Genomic DNA, 23,437 nt, shown 5'->3' with positions numbered 1-23,437 from the left:
CGCCCCTAGAAGTTAAGTTACTGTCCCACAAGGTTGCGAAGCGAATCAGTTGCCCCTGGCTGTGCATTACTGGCCAAAACAGGGCGCTTCACAGGAACACACCTGCTCCCCACCTACCCCACGCCAGACCTTGTACCGGTACAGAATGGCATTTAACGCAGTCGACCCTATCCCCAAACCAGGAGAGAAATCAGGCACCCACTGCAAACGGATTTTTACTAAAACTCAAATCGCTGACTCCTCCCGGTGGCGACCCCGCGTGCACGCGCCCCCAAAGTAGGCTCTCTTGAGTTTCTGACATCAGAACCACATTCTCGAACCCCAAAAGGAGGAAGCAGCCCGTACCAAAGTCGGCAGGGAAATGCAGAGAATAAGGCCTTTGCTTCCGAGCAGGTCTCCAATCAGCCCTGGTAAGTGAGGTGCAGACCAGGAAGCCAAGTCGGCGCCCCCGCGCACTCCGAAATGCCTGGGATACGACACACTGCTTTGTCCCCATAACTGGTTTCCCGGGCATCATCTGCTGAGTTCGCAGTGACCTTGGGGTTGGGGACTTCGGGATGAGGGGCACGTACTCCCTAAACGCCCGGGTCCCTGCCGTACCGGGGGCTCCCAGCGGATTAGGCGGCCATGCACCTGTGTGCACGTCGCCAGCCGCCTGGCCGGGAGGATGCGCGCGCGCCCCGACCCGGGGATGCTGACTCAGCCCGGCTGCTCACATCCCTTTCGCGCAACGCGGATGCTGTTGGCGCTGTTGCTGCTGCTGCTGCCGCCGCCGCTACTGCTGCAAAAGGGGGAAAGCTAGGCACTCGTAGCAGCCGGGCCGCTAGCTCTCTGGGGCCCACTGCGGCACTCCCTCCCTCCCTCCCCCCCCCCCCCCCCAAGGAGAACCGTGCGCAAGTTGACGAAACTGGGGGAAGTGGGCGCTGGAGGAGGAACTCGGGGTGCGCGGCGCCGCGCGCGCAGCTCACACCCAAACTGGAAGGAACCTGTTCTGCTCCGGGCTGGCGCGGAGCCGCCGCAGCCGCGAGCGCCGCGCGGGTTTAGCCCCCGTACCCCCAATCGCCCCCAGCCAATCCCCAAATCCTCCGGGGGTACTCGGCGGTGGGCGCTCGGGGGGGGGGGGACTGAGGGAAGGGAAGCGGCCCTGGGGCCCCGCGCGCGCGCCCGGCCGGGGGTGCCGGAGGAGAGGTGCAGGCGCCCCGAGCACGCCCGCGCTCCCCGCTTGCGGTGCAGCAAAGCGCCGGGGTCCGGTCGGGCAGGCGCGCACGGCCGCGCCCGGGTCGGGTGGGGGGAGCGGGGTGGCGTGCCAAGGACCCCGGCGGCAGGGGCGGGGGCGGCCCCGCGGGACCCCGCCGTTGGCACCAGACGGCGACGCCGTTACCTTCCGTGACCCCCAGCCCGGGCCCGGGGCGGGCGCGCGCCCGGCGCGGCCCCGGTCCACGTGGGCCGGCGCGCGCGCGCCAGTCCGGCCCCCTCCTTGGCGGCGCTCGGCGCTCGCAGCACATGGTCGGCGGCGGCGCGCCCCCGAGGCCGGCGGAGACCGGCTGCAGCCGGTATAGGATAAGGGATAGGCAGCGACGCGGGGCCGGGGCGCGGGCAGCCGCACGCAGGGCCCGGGCGCAGGCGGCCGGGGTGGGGGGCGGGGGGAGGGTGTGGCCGGGGTGCCCGAGGCGCGGCCGTGGGTGGGGGGCCGGGGCCGGGGCGCTGCGGGCCGGGCGCCCGGTGCTCACCCGCCGGAGCCAGTTTGCGGTAGGCTCGGGCCCACGCCCTAAGGGGTTAAACCTTTCTCATGTTACCGAGCGGCTTATAAGGAGGGGGAGGCCAAGCCTCCGCCTTATTGGGAGCCTTTTGGGGTTTATTCTCTTCCCTTCTAACTTGGTGAGTTGGTTTTATTATTTTACATGTTTAAAAGTTTGATTGTGGGGTGGGTTGTTTTTTTTTTTTAATCTGTGTTGGGAGCTTTTTTTTTGGGGGGGGGCTGGTGGTGTGTGGGGTGGGCAGGACGGCGGGAGGAGACCACTTAACATCTTAACATTTTGGAGACGTTATTCTGAAAAATATTCTCTGACAGTTGGGAATGCCCAGGGCCACCAGGATGACGCGCTCTAAGCCAGTGTGGGCAGCTGAGAGTTGACTGTCCGTGGCCCTGGCTGGCAGTTGGGGTCCGGAAAACAGCTAGAGGCAGGATTGGTTTTGAGGGCCCCCCCGCCCCGTCCCGTCCCGTCCCGGATTGGGGGCTTCAGGCCATCGAGCGAGTCGGGGGCGCCCGCTCACCCCTGCGTGGATTTTCCGCATGAAGTTGCCCGCGCGTCACAGGAGCGAAATGTCAGAGGTAGCTTCCCCAGGCTCGCGCGCGCGCGCGCGCAGGCCGGCCACTGAGGCAGCGCCAGGGCACATGGGAATCCCTGTCCCCCCCGCACCCCCCCCAAGCCGACACACACTGCCGGGGCAGCCAACGTGACCCCGCATTGGGAAGGCAGAGCGCGCGGGTCCTACACCTTGACCGTCCGAGCTGTCAGCGCCTGACGGCTGGTCCCGCTCAACTTCCAAGGTTCCCGGTTGCGGCTACCAGCCGCAGGAAAGCGCCCGTGTGGCTGAGCAGTTCCGTAGTGGCGGAGGATGATTTTGCAGAGGAAATGGGTTATTTCCTTCTGGGGTTGTTGTTGTTTTTTTTTTTTTTTTTTTTGCCTTTTCTTTTTTTACTTTTTTTTTTTTAAATTAAATCCCCACCGTCCCCCCCAGCAGACAGGTGATAGAAGTTTGTTCGGTGGCATGTAAAATGTCACCAGACGCAGGGGGCATTAGCCTTAAGAGACTAAGCTCCCCGGAGCCAACTGGGGAAGGAGCATTACAACTTGACAACCTGGAAGCTGGTTTTGTTTGCACAGTTAGACACTCCGTGCGGGCTCCTTCTTGAAGGAGATGGTTTCTACCCCGAGAATGAGATTTCTCAGTTAATCTGTTTTGCAAATCCTACGAACATGAGTGTCTTCTCTGCAAAAAAATCCATGTGTTTCTGCTGAGATTTCTGAGTGAGGCTTCTTCCCATGTCCCAAGCACCATTACGCGGCATTTTGGGGGGGTCAACGATACATCCTGCCCCAGGGATAAAGAAATACCTCTTCTCATAATTAAGGGAAGGGTAGCCAAGATAGAGAGTTCCAGTTCATAAATAAACAATGCAGCCAAGTGGAAAAGCGCCTTCTGCCTTAATGAGTACCACTAACTGTGTGGTTTCCAAAAACTGGACTTTTTCTCAGTGGAACCCCTGAGGAGGACACTTAAACTAGGGGTTCAGATTTCAACATCATGATCTTGTAAAATGGGTGAATTGGTTTTATCCAGTGATTTCAAAGCTGCTGAGGCAGACCTCCAGGTTAGGTTTGGGACTTTTTTAGTAGAGAATTCAGATGAACTTTACCTGAATGCAGACTGGTTTTGACAAGGGGGGGGGGGGCGGCGAGGGGGAAACGGCTTGTCAAAAACTGTTCTCCAGGCTACGCCTTTAAGAACAGAGCCTAGCCCTGCTTGGCTTTAACCAGCAGCCATCACCGTTCCATCCAAAGCCTGCATTTTGAACTTTGCTCTAAACTGACCCTGGACTGATGCTCTGACGGTCTATAATAATCCAATATTTTGCATTCTTGATGGCCCCAAATCAAACCTTTACTCAACAGATCAAATCACAGTGAAATTCCCAGCTATAGCAGACTTCCACACCTTGGCAGAATCCTCATTTATTGAAGGTGAAGACAACCAAATGCTCATAGGAAATATTTCAGCCTGCCCAGCGTGTTTTGTCATTGTACTTCCTTTGGGAAAACATCAGGGAGAAGGCGGCTCGGCTGCCAGGAAGCCCCGTTCATTATAGAACTTTACAGTTGGGACCCTCAAGTCTGCTGTGGCTAGTCCCTACTTTACAGATGATGAAATTTGGGGATTAAGTGATTTCCCCAAGATTGTGCAGCCAGTTAATGGTAGACAGACGTTCAACAAATAATGCCCAAGGGCCTCCAGAGTGGAGGATGAAAGTCTAACTCGGACCAAGTCCGGCTCAAAGGCTGTCCTAGAACCGTAGCCTCTTAGGGCAGGGAAAGATCAAGACAACACTCTGTTTACCTGCTGACAACACAAATCAAGGAGCAGAGTGATTCACCCACTCAGCTTGCCTCACCTGTTAGACCCCCACACAGTAAACCAGCGTCCCTTCCCGTAAGATCAGTTCACATCGCCATAAAACCGAGGCGGTATTTGGTATCCTGGAATTGATAGAGGATTCTAAGTAACTGAGTTCAAAATTCAGGCCTTTGTTTCTAGCCTTGTGGAGGTGGACACTTTTAAGCCGGTTGGCCTGCGGAATGAATGGACATAAGGAAAGGAGGCCAGGAAGGGATTTATTCTGCAAGCAGGGACGTCCTCACTTGGGTCTCATAGGGATAGAGCAGGGCACCGCTTCAGCAGTAGGGCAAGACTCCTACTTTGTCGAAGGAGCTTTTATTGAGCACGTACTAGGTGCCAGATGTGCTGCCGGGCACTGGGTCTGGAAAGAGCTGCTGGCTGCCCTTGTAGGTGCCTGCCCTGTGTGATCCTACATGCAGAACACAGAAGTTCTCATCCAGTATGTTCTAGAAACCAGGTTATTCTATATTGTGGTCTTCTCTCCAACGATAAATATAACAGGACTTGGGATGCTTTAGGAGGATAAAGGCATACACTTTGGAGGAGGTGGGTTTGGGGGTGTCATCTTTGCTTTATGATGTCCCCAGTAATAATACTAAGAAAGCGTCTGTCCTCCAAAACCCTAACAGTGCGGGTGAAACTTCTATTTGGATCTAGCTTCAGGAGAGTAGCACAGATGTAAAGCAAAGTTTAAAAAAAACCAAAGGAATCGAACATAGACATAGAGTCAAGTCTGCTGTCTTCCAACCAGCTGCCAAAGATCAGATCTGAGCGGTGTCCAACTACATTTCACCCACATTTGCAAGAACCATCTAGCATTTGCACCTTCCTCCTAGCTCCCGGCTTTCCCTGGACCACCAGGTTTGCCCAGGGGGAATCAGGTGATTCATAGAACTCGGTGCTGAGTACCACAGTATAAACTGGTAAAGCTGAATGGAACCTTAAAGATTCTCCAGTCCAACCTTGCCATTTGACTAATGAGGAACTCAGGCCCAGAGAGGTGCACTTGACTTTCTCAAGGTCACACAGTTCAGTGGTGACACAGTTTATGGAACTTTACATAGGGAGGTCAAGAGCGCTCTTATCATTGAAAGAAATTCTTCCCAATCTCTGCCTAAAACAGCCCCTTCCAGGCCTTTAAAATGCTGTCCCTTAGGCTGATAGGGCGGGACAACGCTGGGAGACAGCAGATTTGATTCTGAACAGTTTCGGTCAAGTGCCTTCTCTTCGGTTTGATTCCACCTTTTGTAAAGAAAAATGAGTAAGATTTTACAAGGAGACGGACAAATGAGCTCTAAATTCCCTAACATTCTATAATTCTAACACCACTCCGGGCTACCGGTTGGTGGAAAGTGCACCCATTTTGCACGTTCAAACCACAGATCATAACATGCAAAGAACGAGTGAGATAGATACCTATCACCAGAGTCTTCTGCCGATGGATAGGTAATCTTCTCTTCATACCAAAACTACAATCTTGTCCTAAATACAGTCCAACAAAAAGACTGTCTCTTGACCCTGTGGAGGCTTTAGGCTAGAAAGAAATTCAGTCTTTGGGGACTTTATCAATTTTTTTTTTTTGCCTTTATCAATCTTAGACCAGTCTTTATTCAGGTGGGTCCTGAGCCCTAAGATCTTAGGAGCACCCTTCTGGGTTAGAACAGTCATGCCAGAGGTCCTTGGACTTCATTGCCACTTAGTCTAACTGCTTGTCAGAAATGTGCTGAACTCTGGAAGGACATGGCCAAGTGGTTTTACTATGCATTTCAGTCATAGGGTTCCTATCATTACCGTCAACAAGGACTTTAAGTCCATGGAGACAGAGGCCATCCCTCTGTCTTTCACCGTAGTATCCCTGATGCCTAGCATAGGGTCTGGCCCCTCCTAGGTACTTTGTTGAAAAAAATAAATACAAGCTGTGTGAAAGGTCTGGGGGCAGGAAGGCAGAAGGAGGTACAAAGAGAGAAAGGCCCCACGGTTTGTTTTCCATGAGCCTATTATTTCCATGAGCAAATAAGGTAAACACAAATAAACAACACCCCATTACTAAGTGATACCTGTCACAAGAAGAGAACCCCCCAGGGTGAGTTGGTCAGAGGAAGCATTATGGAAGAGAGAAGATTTGACGGAGCAGGGTCTGACAGGTGCCAGCTGTAAAAGTGGGGGGCAACCAGTCCCTGGAGCCGGGGGAGAGGGCCTGGCCACGGGCAAGGTGGTTAGAGACTAGCGGGCAGGGAGGAGTCCATTTGGACCACAGCCTGAGTCAAGTCTTAGAACGGGAAGCAAGAAGGCTACAAAGATAGGGTGGGGTCCAACGATGAAGGCATGGAAAGCCAGGCTAATCCATGGGTTGTATCCCTCAGAAAGAGGAAAGCCACTGAAAAAGGCTGAGCAGAAAAATGTCATGACAGTGCAGCATTTCAAAGAGATTAATCGTACTGGACACACGGAGCCAGTTAGGCTAGTAAAGGCGTCTTGGGCTCCGCAAGGAAAAGTCCAAACCAACAGCCCAGTAGGGGGATGAAATGGAAGGGTTCGCTAAGGACCTAAGCTGTGAGCTCCCACCACTTCCCTCTCCCTCTCCCCCAACACCTCTCTGTAGGGATAAACACCAAATACTAGATGGACCCTATTACTGGGAAGTACTTTTTGTGGGGGGAGGGGGGTTCTAGACCTTCAGCCTAGTAGTGTTTTCACACCCCTGCCCCAGCTGCCTCACCTTGGGAGTGGATTTTGAAAGTCTGATGCAGGAGGGGTGTTGTGAAAACCTCATTTTCGGGAGGGCTCCCGGCTTCTGTCTTAAATCAGCTGCTTTCCTTGTTGGGGAAGGCTGATGCCAAGCTGTTCTGTCGCTGCCCAGCCTACATCTTGATCCATTTAACTGGCCTTCCCACCTTTGTATGTGCTCTCAGAAAGGATGCACTGACACACAGCAAAACGCAGAGGCCTTTGCTGCAGAGGGCATCAGCTTTTTTAAGCATCTTATGCCCTATTTCGTTCAATCAAATATTTAACAGTGAAGGACAAAGAGTGCGTATACTGTCCTTTTAGAGTCCCAGTCTACAGTGCGAATGGCACCATCGATAGGATGAAGGACACTAAGTTGGGTCAGATGTGCTGCTTTTTATGATTTAGAGTCAACTCAGAATGTGGTTAGATCCCAACACCAAAAATTGGCAAGTCCGCCGGAGAGATGAGGTTGTGTCCCGTTATTTTTCAGCTGCCCTCCAACATCAATGAAACCTGCCTTAGTACTTGAACACGACAACCTAATGGCCAGGAGAAGGACCCCGGGCATCCTGAAAATTCAACCTGTACACAACTGTATGATTGTAGAGAATTCTTAAATTCAAGAGCTCTAAGGCCACGGACTCATTATTACAGATAGTAATTCTGGGTTGGGCTAGAAACACATCACCGTCTCAAGGCGCGCGTAACTGCAGAGGCTCTGAAAGCACACTTCCCAGAGGGGAAGACGCAAGGTCAACCCCCCTCCCTCCAATGTTACGTATAGTGTTTCCCCTTACTGGTGGCGTTACAGGCACAGGTCTGCTTGTTCTGATGATTGTGGCAGTTCACATGCAAAAGCATACTGAGGTCAGGGCAACTTGGCTAGGTTCACTGGCCGCCCAGGCCTTGCAAATTTTCAGTGCTCTATTCGGTCACTGAGTATGTGTCAATTGCTAACACATCAAGTAGTGGTTAACTTTGAAGAACTTACTCACGATGGTTATATTCTGTTCGTGTAGGTACATCCGCATGGAAAATGCCAGATCATAATCAGAAGGAGAGGTAGCTGATGATCTGAATGGCTGGGGGCATCAGCCAGAGACACATAGGATGCCACAAACATTTATCCTATGGAAGATGCTAGATGGACTGTCAGTGTTTGCCTCTTAGCCTCCCTTTTCCTAGGCTTCATTTCTGATCAACATTATGATCAACCCACGCTTCCTTTACACCTAACTTGTCTTCAAGTTCAAGGTCAGCATCAATACTCGGTCTGGTGGCCATTCTGTATCCTTCAGGGTGCCTCTAACTATGCTGTTCTGATCCCTTTTGCTTGTTTTTTTCCCCATTTAATTATCACAGCTGGGAAGTCTTCCTTGCAGATTCTTTGGGGGCTCTGTATACAATACAAGTCTTTGGAGCTCCCAAAGAATCTGGAAGGAAGACTTCCCAGCTGTGACAATTAAATAAGTGTGCAATTGTTATCCAGAGACTTTATAGTAACCGCACATTGTTCAAATATTCATCACCCTAAGAAATGTGGTAAGTAGTCCTTATCTGTTATGTTTGCTAAAGAGTAGCAGAATCATCAACTCTCATGCTATTGGCTGGTCTGATTTTTTTTTTTTTTTACTTTTTATTTCAGATTAAGAATGACCCAAAAGACATCACAGCTTTGTTCCAGAGCCAATGTTTATACTCAAGTGCCTGACGGAGGATGGGGCTGGGTGGTGGCTGTGTCTTTTTTCTTCGTTGAAGTCTTTACATACGGCATCATCAAGTCATTTGGCGTCTTCTTCAATGACTTAATGGACAGTTTTAATGAATCTAATAGCAGGATTTCGTGGGTCATATCAATATGTGTATTTGTCTTAACATTCACAGGTTGGTACCTCTTTCTGTTTAAATGATATGGAAGCATGTGCCGCTCTTCATTGGCTTAACTACATGATGTACTCACCATATTGGCAATGCGTTCCTCATATGGCCCATGGGCCCTTTCTAGCCTCAGTTCAGTAACAGGGTTTTCAGGGGTTTGGGGATGGCGAGTAACAAGAGGCGCTGAAGGAGAGAGCCCCGTCGGCCTGCCCTGATGGCCTTCAGTTTATACGCACATGCACTAGAAACCTACTGTATGCATAGTCTTAGGATACGAGAGATTACTTTGAGGCCCGCAGTAAAGCCCTGTCCTATGTAGTCATTTTCTGAAGAAGCAACAGCAAAAGTACTTGCCGTACTAGCCTTGGTCTCATAAACGCATGCTTAGGAAAGAGGTCGGGACGTGTAAATGTGGATGCGTGAAGAGCAAGAGGATGTCAATCAGGATATAATGTAAAATTGCAAATCTTATCCAGGAGGGACACTCTGAATGCAGACAGCTGCTTCCCTAAAGGATTTCACTGGCTAACCAGAGTGCCTCTGAGAAAATGGGGTTTGAGTATACTTTTCTTATTTTTTTATTTTTTAAAATTTACATCCAAATTAGTTAGCATCTAGTGCAACAATGATTTCAGGAGTAGAATCCTTAGTGGCCGTTACCCATTTAGCCCATCTCCCCTCCCACAACCCCTCCAGTAACCCTCTGTTTGTTCTCCCTACATAAGAATCTCTTATGTTTTGTCCCCCTCCCTGTTTTATATTATTTCTGTTTCCCTTCCCTTATGTTCATCTTAAAGTCCTCATATGAGCGAAGTCATGATTTTTGTCTTTCTCTGACTAATTTCACTTAGCATAATACTCTCCAGTTCCATCCAAATGCAAGATTTCATTCTTTTTGACTGTCGAGTAATACTCCATTGTATATATATACCACATCTTCTTTATTCATTCATCCATCGATGGACATTTGGGCTCTTTCCATACTTTGGCTATTGTCAACAGTGCTGCTATAAACGTGGGGGTGCATGTGTCCCTTCGAAACAGCACCCCTGTATCCCGTGGATAAATGCCTAGTCGTGCAGTTGCTGGGTCCATACGGTTTTCCAGAGTGGCTGCACCAGCTTGCACTCCCATGTTTGAGTATAATTTTCAATGTCCTACTTGTCTCTGGGTCCCTTACAGGCCTGATTCTCAGGACGGTCCGTCTGTCTATCAGGGGCCACGGCAAGGGCTTCCAAGAAAACACGGCCACTGAACTCACCTCAGAAAGTTAATGGGGCTGACCTTACACTTCCCTAACCCTCGTATCCTAACAGTGGAACTATTATCTCTGAATTTTTCTGTCTTTAAATGTAGTTAGTTTTCAGCCACATAATGTCTTAAAGAGGCAGCTCCATGGTTCTTTCCTATCGAGTAAAGAATTTCTTACTACTCCTCGTACAGTGTCCTGGGAGCGTCACAGAGGAGCTCTCCAGTTCCAGCTGAAGTCATTTACTTCATGAAATATGAATGTCTTCATGAGTATGAAGACATTTACTTTACAAAAAAAATTTTTTTTACCGTTTATTCATTTTTGAGAGACAGAGAGAGACTGAGCATGAGTGGGGAAAGGGCAGGGAGAGGGAGACACAGAATCTGAAGCAGGCTCCAGGCTCCGAGCTATCAGCACAGAGCCCGACGCGGGGCTCAAACCGCGAGATCATGACCTGAGCTGAAGTCAGACGCTTAATTGACCGAGCCACTCAGGTGCCCCAAGACATTTACTTTTTTAATTGGGGAAAGTTTACTCAGCAAGACAATGTAAGTGCATTCGAACTAAAGTTTTACCGGTGGCATTCTAAATAAAAAGATGTCAGAGCTTCACTTTGAGCTCTTTTATAATCAAAAACAATGATACAGTCAACAAGAAATTTCCCGTTAATACTATTATACCAGAAGATCATTCTTCTAAATGCTATTATGATACAAGTTAATGCTTTGCACCAATGGGCCACCTAACAGCGATGAGAGTGGTTTCGTTATGAGCTCTATTCAATATTGGTTTATAGTCCACTGACAGAAGAGTTATATATGGACTCACCCCAATGGAATAAATTTAGTCCTTCTTGTTTTGTTTTGGGGTTTTTTTGTTTTGTTTTTTGCTTCTCTATCCAGCATGTTCTGTATTGCTCTCTTACCCAATTGTCAATGGTTCCCTTCTCTTGGTATATTCAAGTGAGTATCAGTGTTGGCCTAAATAACATACCACTAGGAAACTGATCTGCCAGACCTAAGTGTTCTGCAGGATATGGAGTATAGACCCTAAGCGAATGAGTGAATGATCATCAGCCACTCTGAATTCGCTCGCCCCTAGCTAGCCTCCTCGTGGGGTGTTCAACTGCGCCTTCGCTGTACTTTCACATCATTTTCAGAAAAGTCAAATGAAACTGAGCTAGAAACTGACCCCAAAGGGAGCTTTCTAAAAAAGAATCCAAAGCAGTGACTGTATAGAAAATGAAGACGATTCAAGCCATCATAGGAAAACCCATTTTTGTCACAGAATAGCACACATGACATGCATACCTAACTTTATAGGTGCTCATGGAGAGCCCACGTCGCTTTCATCTAAAAATAGAGCCATATGTTTTATCCTATTACTCTGGCTTTCTCGTTAAGAAGCCCAAAGAATGTACTGTCCCGTTTGAACAAATATAACCATCGTGTGAAATGCATTATATATCGCACATCATCTCTCCACGTTCAAGGCTTGAGAAGGAATCTTAAGAAGGCTAATGTTCATGCCTCTGGGAATTGAAATGTCGCATTATGGTCTCTCGCTGCAGCTCCCCTCTCTGCGGTCCTGAGCACTCGTTTTGGGCACCGTCTCGTGGTGGTGGCAGGGGGCCTGCTTGTCAGCACGGGAATGGTGACCGCCTCCTTTTCCAGGAAGCTGTACCACATGTACATTTCAATCGGCATCATATCCGGTAAGTGCTGCTCCTGGGCTCCACAGTCCTCCAAATACTCCGTTTGAAAAACGAGGAAGGGGAAGGAGGGGGTCCAACCCAACATGTATCTTTGTTTCTCTTTCTCTTTTTTTCCTTTAAAATTAATAGTGCCCCAGATCGGTGGTTTTAAACTGGGCTGGATAGACTCCAGGGGATACGGGAATCTCTTCTCAGTGCCCAAGAGTTTTTGACTGTTTTTTTTTTTTTTTTTCTTTTTTAATATTTACCAATGAGAAAGACAACTTCTCTTTTGCATTAGTTCGCAGCCCAAAGACATCATTTTCACCGAGTAAGATGGGAATTTCCTTAGCGGGTATTTCCAAAGTGGGAGTCTGAGACTTCTGGGCTGTAGGGGAGAAAGCAAGCATGGTAAACTTTGTCTCGGGGTCTGAGGAAACGTTTTTCCCTCTCAAAGGAGTGCCTACAGGGGCGCCTGGGAGGGTTCAGTCGGTTAAGCATCTGACTTCAGCTCAGGTCATGATCTCGCGGTTCGCGAGTTCGAGCCCTGCGTCGGGCTCTGTGCTGACAGCTCGGAGCCTGGAGTCTGCTTCGGATTCTGTGTCTCCCCGTCTCTCTGCCCCTCCCCGGTCACACTCTGTCTCTCTTTCTGTCTCTCAAAAATAAACATTAAAAGCAGTCCCTACATTGCTTAACAGATGCTATATGTATTTAGTTAAGATTTGCACAACTTTTCATATATTTCTGCACCTATCAAAGCTCATTTCTTTCTTTTTTTTTTTAATTTTTTTTTTTAACGTTTATTTATTTTTGAGACAGAGACAGAGCATGAACGGGGGAGGGGCAGAGAGAGAGGGAGACACAGAATCGGAAGCAGGCTCCAGGCTCCGAGCCATCAGCCCAGAGCCCGACACGGGGCTCGAACTCACGGACCGCGAGATCGTGACCTGAGCCGAAGTCGGACGCTCAACCGACTGAGCCACCCAGGCGCCCCCATTTATTTCTTTTAAATACAAGTCTTATATAAGAACTATATTCAATAGTGGTCTGTGCATTGTGAATTATATAAATTCTTTTAATGCTGAAAAATAGGGGGAAAAAAACCACAGGAAACAGTTTTTATACCCCTGGCATCCCCGAACTGTTACAACTTTTCTAGACCTCTAATGAAATCCTTTTTTTTTGTTTGAGAGAGAGAGAGAAAGAGAATATCCCAAGCAGGCTCTGCACTGCCAGCACAGAGCCCGACTTGGGGCTTTATCTCATGAACTACTGAGATCATGACCTGAGCCGAAACCAAGAATGGTACGCTTAACTGGCTGAGCCACTCAGGCACCCCTGAAACCTTTTATTTTATCTTACTTTAGTTTTTACTACAGCACCTTTTTCCAGAATGAAACTCACTGGCTTCCAGAACTTACGATTTATACAATAAACACCCCTCCCTCACCAAATAGTTTATAAAGGCAGCCTCTATTTCCTCTTTTACCCAGTAATCATTTAGGAAATGTATTGTTTGGATTTCCAAGAGGTTCGATTGTCTGGTGGTTAACTTTTTTGGTATTATTTTCAGATTGTTATGCATCGTGACCAAAGTATTTGCTGGCACAAAAATCTCTGGGGAAACCAAAAATGTCTATTTGACATGGCACATAATATTAGAAAAAACCTAAGTAATTCCTAAAAATACGTATGTACATACATACATTAAATTAAATATTAAAAACAGGGGCACCTGGGTGTCTCAGTCGGTTAAGCATCCAACTTTGGCTCAGGTCATGATCTCGGAGTTTGTGAGCTCTAGCCTCGCGTCGGGCTCTGTACTGACAGCTCAGAGCCTGGAGCCTGCTTCGGATTCTGTGACTCCCTCTCTCTCTGCCCCTCCCCTGCTCATGCTGTGTCTCTCTGTCTCTCAATAGTAAGTAAACATTTAAAAAAAAATTTTTTTTCCATAAAAAATAAAAAAATTCAAAAAACACAATAATCCCAGATCTTTGCACCCTTCTGTAATCAATCGTATGTGATGCTCACTCTTCTTTCTGGCTCTCTTTCAGGTTTGGGATTCTGCTTTAGCTTTCTACCAACTGTCACCATTCTATCCCAGTACTTTGACAAAAGGCGCTCCATGGTCACTGCAATTGCTTCCACGGGAGAATGTTTCGCTATGTTCGCTTTCGCCCCAGGTAGGCAGACCCTCGTGGTCCATGTACGGATGCGGGCTGGGCAAGCCCCTCTGCTCTTCTGGCCAACAGTCGGCTGACTCTACCCGTATTTGCCTTCTTTCCTGCAGCGCAGTTTGAGAATCTGTCCTCCCTCATCCCGTTTTAGGAATCCCTCCGCTCTAATACTAATCCGAGTTGACCTAAATAGGTCAACAGGTGTTAAGACGCCCATTCAGTGGGAAGGCTGGAAACATCCATTCCAAAATAACTAATTTAATAATTTGAGGCGGGTCATACTATTATCTTTCCTTTGTCAAAAGAACCATATTCAGTGTGGATTTAAAATGTGCTGATAAAGTTAGCTTTATTATCTGTGTGTAGGTAATCTCGCGGCAAAATTTTTCTCCCTAGTTTACTTGCTATCTCAGTGTCCGCAGGTAAATTTCACTCTAACCAGCAACAGACGGTTAACCTCGGAGACCCAGATTCGTTTCTTACTCTGCCGTTTCCTTGAAGAATGTGTCTGTGATTATACTTTGAGCGAAGGAGTTAATGTAGAAGTGTCTAGGGGTAACGTGTCCTAGTGACTGAAGCTTTTCACATAGTTGAGAAAAATGAAATGTGTGTGTGCATATAGGTCTATAGGAAGGCAGAGAGACAGGGAAAATGTTAATTGTTGAATTTAAGCAAAGGGCGGGCAGTCACACACCCTGGTGTCATTCTTTCTGCTTTTCTGTCCACTTAATGTTGCAGGGAGACTCAGTGGTCTGTGAATGACCTGAGGGTAGGAACTGCATCTGGGCTTTGTTCCCTAGAAAATCCCTGCTACCTGGTAGGCACCCAAGAAATGTCAAATGGAAGGGCACCTGGGTGGCTCAGTCGGTTAAGCATCCAACTTTAGCTCAGGTCATGAGATCATGGCTCGTGAGTTCGAGCCCCGCATCAGGCTCTGTGCTATTGGCATAGAGCCCGCTTCAGATTCTCTCTCTCTCTCTCTCTGCCCCTTCCCTGCTCATGCTCTACCTCTCTCTCTCTCCCCCTCAAAATAAATATTTATATACAAAAAAAAGGTAAATGGAGGGAGGAATATTGCACCCACTTTTGCCAGATGAGCATAAAGCTTCTCAAAATACCCAAGCCTAAAATATCTTGCAGTTTGAAGTTTCCCACATTAATGGGAGGAACGAGAGGTGTGAAAACAGGCTACAAAAGTAACTGGACCACCCCCCCCCGCCCCCCCCCCCACGGAATGTGGGGCTGCCTTGCTCAGCCTATCTTCTGGATAACCAGCTTCCCATGTCTTCATACCTGTCTGCTCTCAAAGAATTAGAATATCATAAAATCCTAATGAATATCATTTAGCCTTTCTGGGATGATTACGAAGATACTTTAAGGTCTTGCGGGGGGCCTGCATTATTCAGTTGTTGCTGTGGGGCTCCCCTGCGGCTGTCTCCCCCAACCAACCTCCCATTCCAGTGTCCAGCCTGCCCCTGGTCAGCAGCCCGGGACCCAGCTTTCCTGGCGGGAAGGAGCAGGACTCACACAGTAAAGGACAGTCTGCAGAATAGAAACTGTAGAACTGTGTCATCGTGGAATTCTGGGATCACCGTGAGCTCAGATGCTTCGTTTATCTTTCTACTTAATCCGTGACCACCAAAGACTGCATGAGTGAATGCATAGCGATGTAGCTCAGACGTAGGAAATTCTGTCTTTTAAAGGCCAGCCGGTAAATACTTAAGGCTTTCGCGGACTAGAAGTATCTGTCAGAACCCCTCACACCCTGTGGGTTACAGAATACCACATCGGCGAATGAGCGGGGCCACATTCCAGTCAAGCTTTAGTATCAAAGACACAGGCAGTGGGCTGGACTTGGCCTGCAGGCTGCTGTTCGCCAAAACCTGGAAGTAGGTCACCGGCTTACTTCATTTCTCGTGCCTCCACCGGGCAAAACGCACCCTCCAAAGCTCTTCTGGGGACCTAGGCTGACAGGTTTGGGTTTGCATCTGATAATCCCTGTGCACTTCTTCCCCTGATCGGTTCAGAACAGCATCAAAGCCTAGAATGAAGGATACAGTACAGGCGGACCGCATTCACCCTGCCAAGTACTAACTGCCAAGTCCTAACTTTTACCGAAGTTAGTACTCAACCGGAACCCTTATTTCTGCTCGGTATTTTCTCCTGGGCCTCGAGTCTGTTTTCTGACCTTCGATTTTTCTTTCTTCTTCGCCCCCGCCTCTTCAAGCAATCACGGCTCTGAAGGACAACATTGGCTGGAGATACAGTCTCCTCTTCGTGGGCTTGCTGCAGCTGAACATTGTCGTCTGCGGGGCATTGCTGAGACCGATTATCATCAAAGGACCGGGGTCCCCGAAAGCAACCGCACACGAACACCGGAAAGAAGTGCAATGCATGCTCGAAAATGAGAAAACACGCACCTCAATAGATTCCATTGACTCAGGAGTAGAATTAACTACCTCACCAAAAAATGTGCCTAGTCACGCCAACATAGAACTGGGGCCGAAGGCCAATGTGCAGCTGGTGAAGGCCAGCTCCAAGCAGAGCGATAAGAAAGCCCCTCTACTGGACTTCTCCATCTTGAAAGACACAAGTTTTATCTGTTATGCGTTGTTCGGTCTTTTTGCAACCCTGGGATTCTTCGCACCTTCCTTGTACATCATTCCCTTGGCCATTAGTCTAGGCATCGAACAGGACCGCGCTGCCTTCTTATTGTCCACCATGGCGATTGCTGAAGTTTTTGGAAGGATCGGGGCCGGCTGCATCTTCAACAGAGAGCCCATCCGGAAGATCTACATTGAGCTCATCTGCGTCATCTTATTGACTGTGTCTCTGTTTGCCTTTACTTTCGCTACTGAATTCTGGGGTCTGATGTCATGCAGCATATTTTTTGGGTTCATGGTTGGAACGGTAGGGGGTACCCACATTCCACTGCTTGCCGAAGACGACGTCGTGGGGATCGAGAAGATGTCTTCTGCGGCGGGAGCCTATGTCTTCATTCAGAGCATATCAGGACTGGCGGGACCACCTCTTGCAGGTAATTTACCTACACGAAATCCGAACCCTTGTCTACTATCCCCTTATGGGTTGTGCTGGCTTCTTGTGAGAGTCTTAAAACCTACTGGTTTTTGTATGGTCCATAGAATTTCAGAGCTGACAGGATTAGAGATTACCTGAGCCAGCTCTCTTGACTTAAATAGGAGGAAATTGAAGGTCAAAGCATGTAAGCCAACAATCGTATGGTAAATGAGTGACCAAGTCAGGATTAGAAGCTCCGTCTGCAGTCCAGGCTGCCCCAACCTTTGGCTGCCATCTTGCCTTGTAAATGCTCAAGGGGTACCCATCGCTGTATAACCTCACTCGTTACCCTCTGACTTTTGGAACCACAGCACAAAAGGACTTCTGTAAGTCACCTGCCCTTCTTAGGAAGGGTGTGAGGAAACTGAGCACAGAACTCACTCTGCAAATACTTAATTGATCACTACACGATATTTCCTGGCGGAAGGACTTGGGTGTGTTTCACACCTTAGCCCCGGAAATAGGTCCTCAGAAGTTATTAGGACAGAAATCTTGCCTCATCTTAAAAGAGCCCTAAAGTGAACTCAAGTGAAAATAATAGAGTTCTTTCTTCTCACTGTTTCCTTTTCCAAGAAGCATGCATCTAACTGTCCCGCGTTGTATGCTCCATGAGGACAGATTAGCCCGTGAAGAACAAGCTAGCAACCCAGCCGTCTCAGCTGTGCGTTTGTCTGACTTCTCCCTTCTCCCCAGTCTAGGGAAGACTCATACCTTCAACACCCTTTTTTCTTTCGAAAACCCAGCTAGAACACAGAAGGCTAAGCCACTGAGAAGCTTCTGGGTGAGAGAGGGTTTGTGGCCATGTTGCTAACAGATACGAATGCTTTCTCTCAGGTCTGCTGGTGGACCAGAGTAAGATTTACAGTAGAGCTTTCTACTCGTGTGCAGCTGGCACGTCTGTGGCTGCTGGGTGCCTCGCGCTTGTGAGACCTTGTAAAAAGGGACCATGCCAGCGTCATCCTGCAGGCGAGGCCCAGGCCGAGAATCCTCGTGGGAAAGCTTTACAGGACATACCCGAAGACTTTCTCGAAATGGACCTCGGGAAAAATGAGCATAAAGTTCACGTGACCATGGAGCCAGTATGACATGCTTTGCAGTAACGCCAGCCACCCTGTTGGCCGGGAGGTGGGCGGACGGTGGGCGGGGGGGACCCGGGGAGGTACGGGGGCTGTCGGCTCTGTGCACTTTCCAAATGACATCTTAAAGGGAATGTGTATGTGAACACGACCAACATCCTTTTCTTTTTTTCCCTTGTAAGTTTTCCTTTTTGCTTGTTTCTTAAGCCAAAACAAAAACAACCCAGCAATTTCCACACATCAATCTGGTTGTCTTCAGTAGCAATAAGAGATACAAAGAAGGACCCTTTGGCTCACATTCCAAGTTTAAGACAGTGACGTGAATCGCCAGAGTGGTTTTAAGAGCTCTCACATGTGATAAACAACGATCTTATAAAATGCCATCAGCCCAGATCGCTGAAATGAAATTAGCCACAAAAAAAAAAAAAAAAAAAAATCTTAAATCACCTTTCAAATTTCTCATTTTCAGAAATAGGAACAAATTGTTTAAAACCCCTTGGAAAACACTGAGGTCTCCATTAACAAATCATGGTTTCTCAGTTTTTCAACTATTCCATGGGAATGAAGTATAGTTTAAGACCAAACGTTTGGCTAACAAATTCTAAAATATATGTATATAACTTGAACTTCATAAATGTGAAGATTACCACTTCTTTCTATGGCCAGTCATTACCAGAAGTATTTCAACACAGAATATACAGAATGGCATTCAAAAATATGTTTCCTGTTGCTTTTAATTATTCCGAAATATGTGACTGTAGTATCTTTAATTTAATCCACTATTTATTATTAAGTTATTCTAGGATGATTAAAATAATCAAAAGAAGTAAAATCTGAGACCTAAGCATCATTTTTACCTCCTTTTGGCAATCCTTGAAATGCCTCAGACCTCTTGGAAAGTTACTCTCATCAAAGGGCCAGGTTATAATGATTCTTCAATTTGATTAAAGGCCACATGCGCTAGTTAAAGGGGAAAAAAAAATAATGAATAGCAAATCGCCTTAGCTTCTTAAAATAATTTGTTTTATCACCTAAGAATACTTGAGGATCTCCTTTTGATTGGAATTCTATTTCACTGAATTGTTGAAGCATTTCTGATTTTTTTTTCTTCCTTTCAACAGCTAACTGTTGAAGCATTTCTGTATTTCACATGGGGTAGCAGAGACTTCGTATTTTACCATCGTACGTTACAAGTCGCCATTTACATCTTACATAAACCTTGATTGCTCTAAGTTGCCAGAGTTATCAGGTCAACTGGTCATTGTTGGTTTGGTTTTTTTGTTTGTTTGTTTGTTTTCGGAATCACACTACATGTATAGAATTTCTCATGTTACCATTTTTCCGTAAAGAGGGCAGGTGTGAGAGTCACAGGGGGGCTGCTTACTTACATGTAATGAATCTCACTCTGCAGGTGATGGTCCCTCACTGCTCTTTGATTCATCTTTACTGTTAATTTATGACAACTCAGGGGGAAAAAATATAACAAGCCTAGTTTGGTTACAGGTACACACAAGCTTGAATATTTCTCTGCACTGAAATGAAAGTGGCGTAGTTCATCACCACCTGCTACATTTTGTATAGCATTTTATCAGCCATAGAAATAGGACAATCTGTAAAACTTTGGGGGGGTGGGGGAAAAAATGACAAAGTGTCGAAAACAGACACACCTGGAATGGTGGATGTAAGCAAATCTCTGTCACTGCTTGAAAAGGACTTTGAGCTTTGTGGCAGTTTTGCAGACTTACATGACTTCAGCACTTTACAACATTTTTTACTATGAATGTTCAATACAATTTAATATTTATAACTGATTTCTGAGCAATCTGCCATTCTGTTCACTGCATGAAAAAAAAATGTATGCCAATTTCAGTATGTCAATAATCAAGGTTTTAAATGTTTTGGAGAAAATTAAAGCAGGATTGCTGATCTGTTCTGTATTTGTGACATTCTGGTATTTCTACTAGATATGCAATAAATGTATGGCTTTTTTTTTATTTAAAGAGACAGATTCCTTTTTTAATGGACTCATCAGCATTCATTGTGTGATCCAATTAAAGTTATAAAAACTCAAGGAAGATTCACTCCAAATAAATAATTTTTTTCACTTTGCTGCAGAATCTTTTAATTTTTTTTTTTTAACGTTTATTTATTTTTGAGACAGAGCATGAACGGGGGAGGGTCAGAGAGAGAGGGAGACACAGAATCTGAAACAGGCTCCAGGCTCTGAGCGGTCAGCACAGAGCCCGGCGCGGAGCTCGAACTCACGGACCGCGAGATCATGACCTGAGCCGAAGTCGGCCGCTTAACCGACTGAGCCACCCAGGCTCCCCTCTGCAGAATCTTTTAACTCTGCTAGAGATATTTAAACATTTCCAAGAAGTGTTTGTGGGACTTGATTACTTCTTAATGAAAAATATATAAATGAGATGATATCTCGGTCACCACAGAGTAGGAGCAAAGCCTATTGAAAGTAATAAATAGTTGAGACTATCTATATCCAGTTACGGAACAGTCCTAAGAGCTATCCTAAGTAAACAGCATACCGTCCGTGCCAGGGATCAGCAAACTTTTTCTGTAAAGGGCCAGATAGTAAATATTTAAGGCCTTGCGGGCCAGGTGGGTTCTGTCACAACTACTTAGCCCCGCGCTTGAACTGTGAAAGCAGCACAGACAACATGTACAAGAATGAGCATGACTGCTTGAATAAAAACTTATGCATGGATCCTGAAATTTGAATCTCAGAAAACTTTCACACATCATGAGGTATTATTTTGATTTTTTTTCCTCAACCCCATAGAAGTGTAAAAAATAAAAACCAACCCTATTAGCCTGTGATCTGGAAAGAGAAACAGGCAGGGGACTGACTGGATTTCGGCCCGTCGACTGTGGTCTCTGACCCCCTGCCCCATTCGCATCCGCAACACTGGAATGGTCAGTGAAGAGGAACGTGGGGACTGACAGGAAAGGATCACTGTGGTCAAAGTGGCTTTTAGATCATGGGTGCCAAAGACAGGAAAGATCAAACAGCTGATAGCATGTTAATTACAGGTTTCCATTTCCTGGGATTAGAGATTCTGCTTTAACCTTGTCGACTTAATAACGGTCCAGTATAAATGAAGACTGCTTCCCTCCCCAAAAGTAAAATTATTTCAGAGGTAAAAATGAATGAAGATCATGTCTCCTTTCAGACAAATGCATCCCTAATGTATCCTTCCAAATGTATCCTTAATGGATACAGTGGCTCCAAACCTTTAAACAAAGGTATCAGTTTTGTACTTCCATAATGTGTAATGTAGCCTTTGTGCATTTACTTGCCTTTCCTTTGGCTTAATGCCTGGTGATACGGAAACAGAGGAGAAAATATAGATCCTAAGTCCGGGCTCCCATGGCCTGCTATCCATTCAAATCACCCAGAGGTATTTACATTACATTTAGATTTTTGTACTCTTTCTCAAATATCCTAAATCAGATATAATCACGAATGCTTATTGTAAAAAGCTCCCAGATATCAGACTCACTAATAGGGATTCAAAGTTCAGATACTATTGCCTTTGGTTATGAGCATTGCTTGAAACGACCAATTTAAAGACAATTCCGACATGTTCTGTGCTAAAAGGTCAATCCTATAAGCAGCAGTTGCATGGAGAAAAGAGAAGCTGTCCTTGTTTTTGGTGTACATGTTACACATGCACATGTTAATCAAATAAATCAAATAAATGAGGGCTACAATCTCCCGACAGGTGGGCCAGCCTTTGTATAAGTAAGGACACTAGCTCCCCCTGGTGTTCGGCTTTTGTAAGGACTCCCTGAGGGTGCAAAACCAGAAAAGTGACAAGTTCAAGCAACTTGGCTTTTCCTGGAAGAGAAACTCTCACATCCAAACCAAAATTACTTCAGTGACTACGGATTTCCTAGAGGGAAAAATGGAGAGCAAAAGTGATATCCCAGAACACTTTATCTGTAAAGGCTTTTAAATAGAGTTCAGCAAATATTATGCAGAGAAGATACACGTTGTGGCCACGTATTTATATTCTTTATAGACCTTTCCAGCAACTCAAGAAAAGAAAAGCCCGTCAACTATCCTAGCAACGTCACCCCTAGAATTCAACCGAAGCCGTAAGTTCCTGCCCAACACCGACAACTCCTGTTCTAAGATCTGCCTTTGCAGCTGAGGTCCAGACTCACGCACGCCTGTGTGACAGCACCTGATACCAACCAGGCATTTGCACCTTCACATGTCCTCAGTGGAACCCCCACCCTCCTCCCCAAACCTGCTCCTCCCCAAATCCTACTGGCTTTACTTTCTAAATATAGCCAGAACCTGCTTTTGCCAATTCTACCAGGACCCCTGATCTAAGCCAACAGCATCTTAGCTGGATTACTGCAATAATCTTCTAACTGGTTTGCCCAATTCCACTTTTGTTTTAATTTTCCTGCTTTAAATTTCCATATAGAAGCCTTACAATACTTTTTTTTTTTTTGAGAGTGCATGGGAGTGGGGGAGGGGCAGAGGAAAGGAGGGAAGGAGGGGACAGGGGAGGGAGAGAGAGAGAGGGAGAGAGAGAGAGAGAGAGAGAGAGAGAGAAAGAATCCCAAGCAGGCCCCACACTCAGCACTGAGCTCAATGTGGGGCTCGATCCCACGACCCTGGGATCACGACTTGAGCCAAAATCAAGAGTCTGCCGCTCAACCGACTGAGTCACCCAGGTGCCCCACAATAATCAGAAATAATAATTTGTGGGGCGCCTGGGTGGCGCAGTCGGTTAAGCGTCCGACTTCAGCCAGGTCACCATCTCGCGGTCCGTGAGTTCGAGCCCCGCGTCAGGCTCTGGGCTGATGGCTCGGAGCCTGGAGCCTGTTTCTGATTCTGTGTCTCCCTCTCTCTCTGCCCCTCCCCCGTTCATGCTCTGTCTCTCTCTGTCCCAAAAATAAATAAAAAACGTTGAAAAAAAATTAAAAAAAAAAAAAAGAAAGAATAATTTGTGTTTCAAGGCACAAATCAGACACGATCACATTTAAAAACCTTAAATCCTCAACAATGGGTTCTTCATGCATTGCCTGCTGCTACTGTTTCCTCCCTTGCTCCTGCTACTCTAGCACTGGCCTTCGAACTGTTCCTTGAAAACACCAGCCTCTTACCTTAGCATCAATTGTTCCCTTTCCCTGGCACACCCTTCAATTTGGTCTCCTCCAAGTGTTCCTGCGGAGGCATTCCTGACCATCCTACCCAACACAGTCCTTGTTTCTACTCTTTACCCTGAAAAAAAAAGTTATAAAAGTATTTGTTTTCCCTCATTTACTATGTCTCCTCCCTTGGTACATGATGGCAGCAGGTGTTTTGTGCACTGCTCGATTCCCAAGGCTTTGAGTAGGG

At 47.0% G+C, this 23,437-nt stretch overlaps 2 protein-coding genes across 10 annotated transcripts in view; one reads left to right on the top strand and one right to left on the bottom strand.

The window, feature by feature from the left end:
* Positions 1-23,437, bottom strand: part of ARSG (arylsulfatase G) — a 108,090-nt gene that overhangs the window by 83,029 nt on the left and 1,624 nt on the right. The window lies entirely within an intron of this gene.
* On the top strand, positions 1,669-20,063 carry SLC16A6 (solute carrier family 16 member 6). Of its 5 annotated transcripts, XM_053212193.1 has the most exons (7): positions 1,670-1,878; positions 8,555-8,793; positions 11,610-11,753; positions 13,787-13,915; positions 16,137-16,946; positions 17,822-18,112; positions 19,185-20,063. In XM_053212193.1, exons 2-6 carry the CDS (start codon positions 8,562-8,564, stop codon positions 18,070-18,072), a joined length of 1,566 nt encoding a protein of 521 aa, XP_053068168.1. In that variant the 5' UTR covers positions 1,670-1,878; positions 8,555-8,561; the 3' UTR covers positions 18,073-18,112; positions 19,185-20,063. The 5 variants fall into 5 exon arrangements, with proteins under 5 accessions (XP_053068172.1, XP_053068171.1, XP_053068168.1 ...); XM_053212197.1 differs by lacking the exon at positions 13,787-13,915 and having other exon boundaries at positions 1,669-1,878; XM_053212194.1 differs by lacking the exon at positions 1,670-1,878 and having other exon boundaries at positions 8,430-8,793.

Source organism: Acinonyx jubatus, chromosome E1 (assembly GCF_027475565.1).
Source record: "Acinonyx jubatus isolate Ajub_Pintada_27869175 chromosome E1, VMU_Ajub_asm_v1.0, whole genome shotgun sequence".
In the NCBI taxonomy this organism is placed as follows: Eukaryota; Metazoa; Chordata; class Mammalia; order Carnivora; family Felidae; genus Acinonyx; species Acinonyx jubatus.
The sequence above is the reverse complement of the archived record's forward strand: the minus strand, read 5'-3'. Positions and strand labels throughout refer to the sequence as shown.